The sequence below is a fragment of the Rhyacophila brunnea genome, unplaced genomic scaffold (genome assembly GCF_057557595.1).
Source record: "Rhyacophila brunnea isolate RB1 unplaced genomic scaffold, BYU_Rbru_1.0 scaffold_9, whole genome shotgun sequence".
Taxonomy (NCBI): Eukaryota; Metazoa; Arthropoda; class Insecta; order Trichoptera; family Rhyacophilidae; genus Rhyacophila; species Rhyacophila brunnea.
Window position 1 is genome coordinate 27,578,103 of NW_028233361.1, and position 8,929 is coordinate 27,587,031.

The following is an 8,929-nucleotide window of genomic DNA, read 5'->3' on the forward strand; positions in this document are numbered from 1 at the left end:
TGAACTAATGATTGTCTGAGTATCCCTCAATTAGTAAAAGTCTGTTGTCTATGTTATAAATTTGACAGAACAAAAAGCGCGGTTATAGCTTTAAAATTTTTGACAAATGCCACAACATAACCTTATCTAAGTCATTACATTACATATTAATATTAAAAGTATATTAGTCTATGAATACTATTAAGTGTGGTTTTAATCCACTTTATTTTAACAATGGCCTCGTTTGAAAACGAAAACGAGAATTGTCTGGATGTAACAACTGAATCTGCTAAATCTATTAGACCTATCAATAAGGATACCGTACACCGGATTTGTTCTGGGCAGGTAGGTGTAGATCAATTTGACGATCCTGAACCGTGATATTGTGATAGGGTTTGTTGATTGCTATTTTAATAGTTGAGTTATAATGTTATTTATTGCTTTGCAGGTTGTGCTAAATTTGGCAATTGCTGTGAAAGAATTGTTGGAAAATTCTTTAGATGCCGGAGCAACAACAGTTGAAATACGTTTAAAAGAATATGGAAAAGATAATATTGAAGTGTCCGACAACGGTTCAGGCGTAGTGAAAGACAATTTTTCCGGACTGAGTTAGAAAATTATTATTTAATGTTTTTCTTCTGCTTTCTGTGCAATATCTGTTATCGAATGCAGATGATCATTTTGGGCATTTTTTCTTTGTTTCACTGCTCTAAGGAGGATGGAGTGCTGAGCACAAACGGATCTGTGAGATTCTTGAGCCTTGACATTCTTCTTCTACCAGACCCCGCGTACTGAAAATCTTCCCTTGATTAATTAGAATAATATTAATTAGGTATATTGTATCTCTCTGGATGCCGCATAATATGTACAAAGTATTTAAACTTTCTAGTTGCTCGGCATCATGTCAGCATTTGTAACATTGTCCTTCCACTGTACACCTACATTTTGAACGCTTCGAGTTTCCTGAGTATCGTTTCTGCGAATGTTCACGCCTCTATTCCATATAATAGCACTGAGAAGACATACTTGGCATTTTACCATTTTCATTCTCATTTCCAGGATTAGATCATAACTTAATAGTAATTTCTTCCTCAGTCGTGTAAAAGCTGTCCTGATTTTCTTTCTGGATTCAACATTTAATTTCAATGGTATGGTCTCAGTCATAGAAGTTAAATCCTTCTACAGTGGCATCATGAGCGATATGCAGGTGGATTAGTATTGTTTGCTACAACGCAAAGCCTGTTTCAATGCTAGCAATCATTACCAATACAACTGCGTGTTGCTTTCACAGTCCCAATGGTCCCACGATATAGTGATTTACTTATATCATTCAAAGTGCAACCGAAGTAAGTAGTTACAAATACCACATACTTACATCAACTTGGATTGGACTTAATTACCAATACAACAGATAATATTATTAATTAAGTATGCTTGGTTTAAGTTTTTTTCCCCTTTTTTCAGCTTTGAAATATCACACATCCAAATTACGGGAATTCTCCGATTTATTGGGCGTATCTACATTTGGCTTTCGCGGAGAAGCCCTTAGCTCTTTGGCCTCTTTAGCGAACCTTGTTATTACCACAAGGCATACATCTACTGATATAGGTATTGAAATATATTTATAATTGACCGTAACATGAACTAAAACTTTGTTACCAAACTTTCAGTTAATTTAGTCATTGACCTTAGTAATATTTTATCAGCTTCAGTATTATAATATTATTTAGGTCTCGTTTCTATAGGTTTATTCAATATCTTTGTATTGAATACTTCATTTAATACATAATTTAATTATTATGGTTGCATAAATTAAATTTTTATTCTATTTCAGGATCAAAAATTGAATATGACCATAAAGGCGAAATTAAAACAATAACTCCATGTGCCCGGCAAGTTGGAACAACTGTTTCCCTCTCAAACGTATTTAGTACATTACCTGTGAGACAAAAAGAGTTCCATCGAAATTTGAAAAGAGAATTTAATAAAATGACTCAGCTGCTTTATGCCTATTGTCTAATATCGTCTGGAGTAAAGTAAGTAATTATGAAATTATCTATAAAAGAACAATTATTTAATATGAATACATTTATTTTTGAAGTTCTTTTGGCGCGTTTGTGAAAACAGATCAGAGTGTATTTTTGGCATGTGACGAAGTTGCGCGTGCCATGCAACACATAATTTATTATTATAATTATATTCATTTCGGTGTCAGGGGTACATGCGCATGCGCATAGTATCATTTAGTTAGTCGTTCAACACAACCAAGTAAACAGCATGTGTTGTAAACATAACCAAAATTGTGTTATAATAAATATATATGTTTATAAACAAATTTCTGGAGACTAACATTCTACACTGTTAATTTATATTCATAAAACTTTATTTATATTAGAGTGTATATTTATTTTTCATTGTAAAGATTGTGTATCCAGATTTGAGGCTATATTTATGTAAGTATTATTTATGAGTAAAATTATATATCAATAAATAAATAAATTTTGTGAATGTTGAGTTGGTAAATAATTCAAAAAATATATTAAAATTTGATTTTTTATTAATTCATCAAAGGCACTTCTGAATCGATTATAACCGCTGTATGGCAAAGATGAGTTTTGGTCCAATACAATAATTAAATTACAATTAGCATGTGCTATATTAGACACAGATGAATCGCCTACATTTTCATCAACCTAATCCACTGTAATATTAATAGACTCAGGTAACGGTTTATTTTGTTTTTTTATGCCAAAGAAGTATAACTTCTAACGCGCGTATGTAAGTACACACTGATTTTTTTGGTATTTTTGAAATGTCTATTGATACTTAAATATTATTTTCAGAATAATATGTACAAATCAAACATCCAAAGGAAACAGATCAACCGTGGTGGCCACTCAAGGAGGATCTCTGAGGGATAACATTGCTTGTGTTTTTGGTGTGAAACAACTGCAAACATTGCTAGATTTGAAGCCACATTACCCAGAGAGCTATGTCGGTGACATTAAGAAAACATTTTATGAAAACTTGGAACAGGAGAAAATCAGATTGGCTAGTCCTAATTCGCCGAATAAACAGGTGGACATAACGGATATTAAATGTGATGATGTTGAATTAGAATTGTCTGAAGATTCCTCTAATGACACTAATGAGATACCATGTACACTTGAAAGTATAATGAAATCTGAACAGGATATTAATACAGAAGAAAATCTGTCACAGGTCCAACAAAATTCACAACCTGACAGTTATAAATTGGTGTGTGATAAAAGACGTCCGTTTGATTTTACGGGATTCGTTTCGTCATGCGGTCACGGAAGCGGACAATCCACTACGGATAGGCAATTTTATTTTGTGAATTCGCGCCCCTGTGAACCGACTAAATTAATGAAAGTGTTCAACGAAATATACCGACAATACAATCCGCATCAGTCGCCTTTTGTTTGTTTCGATTTGAAATTGAAACGGTCAGCCGTCGACGTGAATGTTACCCCAGATAAGAGAAAATTGTTTTTAGATCGAGAGAAACATATTATGGAGCTTATAAAAGTATCACTAAATAAATTATATGAGAATATTCCTTCTGTATTAAAAGTAGAAAATGTTAATATTTCACTTCCGCAAAAAAGTAACAGTGAGTCTTCTCCGAGGATATTTTCTTCCTTTTTAAGTCAATTCGTTAGTAAATCAACACCCAATGAGCCAGCTACATCTAGTAAAAAGTCAACTGTAGAATTGAAAAGGAAGTCTTCTTCATTAGACAGTTTTGTGACTACATGTAAAGTGTCAAGGAAATATTCTCAAGAATCTATCGATCTACAAAGTTCCGTTGATATGGATGATGAGACGGTAGAAGACAGCAATTGCAAAGAATATTCTGAAACTATGATCAATGTTTCAGAATGTGAATTGAATGTATCGCCAAAGAACGATGTAGATAAAACTAATCACATAATTGATCATAAAGATTGTGAAAACGATAATAGTCCTGTAAAAGAGACAGTTTTCTTAGGATTTTCAGACAGTGTTCCTCTTTCTCAAATCGTTACTATTTCCGATATCATAGATGATTCTCAGGTTCCAAGCAATATTCCAGTTAGAAGAACACCTAAAAAATCACCAACAAAAAAAGTTATCGTCGACAGTACTCTAGAAAAGATTCATATAAACAAAAAAGTCACGGTATGTAACGTTTCGATGAATCATATAAAAGGTTTGATGCTTGAAAACAACAGAATAAAAGAAAGCAATACGCAAACGATTATTGATAAAGTCAAATTTCGATCTGAGATTACTCCGGGTAACAATAAGAAGTGTGAGGAGGAGCTGGAGAAGGAAATCTCCAAGGAGATGTTCAGCGAAATGCGGATCATCGGACAATTCAATCTCGGATTCATCATTACGCACCTAAACGATGATCTCTTTATCGTGGACCAGCATGCTACAGATGAGCAATATAATTTTGAAACTCTCCAGAAGACAACTGTCTTATCCAATCAGAAACTTGTTGTGTTAGTATCATTATATCTATTCTGTATGACTGAAAGTTTGTCCTAGATGCAATGGCTCCAAAATGGCAGGGTCTAGTGGGCTACAATTTTTTCTGACAATTCCTTGACCAATAGTTTGAGCTCATTGTACAGATGTATTCACGAGATGTAGACATTTGAAATTACCATACATCAAGGTGTATTTTTTACTGTCCAAATGAAACTCCGGACAAAAGAACAAACATATTCATTTAATTTTATTTCGAGGGTTGATTTGCCTCTTGTCTGCGTCCTATTACTCGCTTTGCTGGTTCATTGGCGTTCATACGGTGCATGTGACCTAGCCAGCACAGTTTCCCAATCTTAATCGATTGAATTGCCCTGCTTTGTATCTTCTCAAATTGTTACTGTCCTTGATTGGCCCATAAATATGGCGTAGAATCTTTCAAAAGTATTATGAATCTGGGTACCTGTTTAAATTTACTATTATCTAATCTTTATGTTATGCATTTTCAGGCCTCAGCCTTTGGAACTTACCGGTGTCAATGAGAGAATCCTTATTGACAATTTAGAGATTTGTAAGAAAAATGGATTCACGTTTGAGATTAATGAAGATGAGGTGCCCACCAAACGAGTGAAGTTGGTCACCATTCCAATTTCAAAAAATTGTGTATTCGGAAAGGAAGATATAGAAGAAATGTTGTTCATGCTCAAGGTTGTCTTCTCATTTCAATAATAGATTCATACTGTACATAAAATTTAATAGATCTACTGCTGGCAGTACATATTGCTTGCGACCATAAAAATAAATGAAAACACTTGTTGTCCTGCAAGTTGCAACACTGTTTAACGGTTTTCCAATTTTCACACGAAAGTTGCAACTCGTGCGACATGTGCATATTCTCGGTTTAATGATAGTAGCGACCCTGGCGACAAAATATACTAAATACACCGCACAGCACACAATAACAATAAAAATGTCTCGCTTACACTTGGAAAATGAGATTGGTGAGATGAAACAATCAGCATTTTTGTTTGTAAACATTTATTGTCGTGAAAGTATAATTTGAATCCAGGCTATAATTGTACAATTATTGCAATGTTGTTGTCTCCTTGTATTTGGTACTTAATAGTATCTGAATTATTGCAATACAGGACATTATGTTGACATTAGACATTAATAATGGCATCTGATCTAACCAAAGGTTGATTCAATGGTCACGATCAGAATATGAATGTAATTGTAAAGCCTATTGCACACATGTTTTTTTTAATAACATCCAAACAACATTTATTTGTGAAAATAGGCCCTGAGTAGAAGTTCAAATTGAATAGTTCAATGTCAATGTTCAATTTAATGAAAAAAATTCCGGTCTGTGTATCATGAGTCACCGTTCGTAAATAATCGCGTTCGTAAAAAGCGTGTGACTAGCACATGATTATGTACACAGCACTGCATGGTAATTGGTTTTGTTGTTGCATGGGTGACTTTCTCCAGCAGTTTTAACAGCATGCCAGCCGATGTTTTGATGTGTAAATATTTATTTTTGTGTTTGAACATTGTTTTATAAGTTTTTTAACATAGGAGTTTGGAAAACCTATTTTATTATATAACGGATGCGCCCTCACTCGAAATAGCTTGATACATTGAGATTTTACTGTAGAATGGCGTCAGATTTTTGTGGCAGTGCAGGCGACTCAATTAGGTGTACCGCAATGCCAGAAGAATCCGTCCTTCCTCTACATTTGAATTGAATAAATGACACATTGTAGTACCTGTTAACAAAAATTTATTTCTCGCTCATTATAATATATGAGGATTTATATGATTTATTGATTATGACAGTGGTTCTTAACCGGTGCACCGCGAAAAAAATGATAAAAGCACGCAAAATAGTGAAAACCGAAAAGTCCTTCGAGAAATTATGAAAGCCGACGAAAGATCTAATGTGATTTCGATTTTGCCGAATCGATTGCACGCATCTTCCATTGGCCTCACAGGCGCCACTTGCTGGTATCAGGTATATAGATTTTCACATCAAATAAATTCCATTTTGTTAAGTGTAATTTTAGTTACAGTTTTTCCATATAATTTATGTATATATCATCTTTTCTTTAATATTTTTTTTCTTCGCTTGTTATGTAATCTGTTTAATTTGTAATAATAGTTATGTCCGCATATTTTTCATTGTTTTCTGACCGTTTGATTTTGGTGCACCGCAATTTTTTCTTTTGAGTAAAAGTGCCCGTGACTTCGAAAAGGTTAAGAACCACTGGATTATGACATCTCTTCGTTGAAATTTTAATCATTACAAATAAAACCTGCAATGTTTCCAAAATTCCAAAAATTAACTCATGAGATAATCAAAATACGATTGAAAACTTAAGGAACCATGTAATCTTATATCAAAATTGATTCTGTAACAATAAATTTATGTAGGAGGCGCCTAATGAAATATGCAGACCGAGCAGAATCCGAATGATGTTCGCATCCAGGGCGTGTAGGAAGTCCGTAATGATAGGATCTGCACTAAGCAAAACTGACATGCGAAAATTGATCGACCACATGGGAGTCATCGAAAAACCTTGGGTATAGTATAATACTTAGTAATGATTAAGTATCAATTTGACTTTACATTTGCCTTTGGTCAGTGGTGATGTTTTTTTTTAATAAATTGTCTATTGTCTCTCTTACAGAATTGTCCTCACGGCCGTCCTACAATCAGGCATCTTATAAATGTGGCTTTGGTTAAGATGTCTTAATCAATTAAAAACAAAGAACAAAATTTTAATATACCGAAGTATGTACATACTTTTATTTCAATTTTTATATGAATATGTTTCTTTTACTATATAGATAGGTACTTGATAATTTTGACTTTCTGTTTTATATTAAACTCTCTTTATCATGTCAAATGTAAATGTTTATAGGTATTTTACTTCTTAATATGATATAGCTTATTTTTTGTATAAGATTATGTTTTTCTATTATATTGAATTAAAATAGACATTTTTTCTATATCATGGGTTTTTTTTCTGTCTAATGTATAAGTACGAAAGTGCTGCCCTTAGGCAATTTAAAATGTTTGACTAACTGATACCACTTACCATCGTAAGTCTCAAATTTTATAGAAATTCATTACTTCACAAATTGGTAGGTACACCTTTTTTTCCAACATTCAAAGATTTTTTTAAAATTGTGATATAAACATAAAATTCATTAAATCTACTGTCAAAAGTTATAGGTATTATTCTCATTCCTTAATTTACTGTCATATTAAAATTTGCCGACCCCTAGCAATGTATGACTTGCATACTTATTATATACTATCCACAGAGTGTATATGTCAGAGCAATAGGATGTTGCCATGGCCTGGTAAGACGCAAGAAGACTATAGCGAGTGTCGGGGATTCTTGGAGGCACCGTGTGGTGTCCATATCGTCGCTAATTTTCTACAAACACGTATCTCAATTTATTGTCAGTTTTGAGTTGTTTGATGTAATGAATTCAGAATTTGAATACGCACATATTCCACTAACACGTATCGCAAAACATACTTTATAACATAATAGAATTAAGCAATGACTAAAAACTCGTATCACAATAAAAGACTTCTATAAATATTATAAACTCGTATCTTGAGTTATGTGTTTGTAAGTATACAGAATACTGAACTCCGACAGATGATTATACTGAAGTTCTTTCTCGTAAGTCAAGATACATGTTTACTGCAGTAATATTGTGGAATGATTCACTGTAAAGTTGCAACGCATTCTCGTATCTTCGACAATATGACTGATCGGTCAAAAGTATAGTGTGATAGATTGAAGAAACATAACATTTTTTTCATGAAAATATTTGTAACTATAATAAATGGATATTTCATAGAAGAAAATTTATTTATGAATTAAAAACTGAGAGAATAAAGTTGTTATTTGCCTCTCCTGAAATGTTGTGTTTTTCGAGATACGTGTTTGTTAAAAACTACCGACGATATGCTCAAATTATGGTTAAAGAAGAAGAGGAGTAATAGTGGTACATTTCCAATCATCAATACCATCAATACCTACAAATATTTCTTGTTGAACCCTCATTTTACACTATTTATAATTAATGTGGTGTGTATAGAAATTATGTACCTGCTATAATTATATTTAAAACTAGGTATGCCATTGGTGTGGTGATGAACTAAAAAAATATAATAATTATCAGTTCTTGTTGGACTGGTCACACTGATATTTAATAATAATAATTCTGGACTACCTACTGAAAAGTTTGTTTTTATTACCATGGTTATCGTCATGGTTACGATGTGTCACAACAAACTTTCAACTCTTGTCGAGGTTATTTCATGATGTTGTCATTATTTTAGAAAAGAATAGAAAGTATTTTCCAGACATTGAGAAACATAAAATGATTAAGAAATAATAGTAACGCTTGTTTTATTATAAATTCATAG

General features: G+C 32.9%; 1 protein-coding gene across 1 annotated transcript; it reads left to right on the forward strand.

Annotated features, from left to right (window-relative positions):
• The first annotated feature begins 84 nt into the window (after positions 1–84).
• Positions 85–7,488, forward strand: Pms2 (mismatch repair endonuclease PMS2). The gene is made up of 8 exons (XM_085959624.1): positions 85–324; positions 428–587; positions 1,444–1,587; positions 1,814–2,015; positions 2,823–4,490; positions 4,986–5,184; positions 6,910–7,059; positions 7,167–7,488. The coding sequence occupies exons 1-8, from the start codon at positions 214–216 to the stop codon at positions 7,230–7,232; spliced, it is 2,700 nt and encodes an 899-aa protein (XP_085815750.1). The 5' UTR covers positions 85–213; the 3' UTR covers positions 7,233–7,488.
• Positions 7,489–8,929: the final 1,441 nt, after the last annotated feature.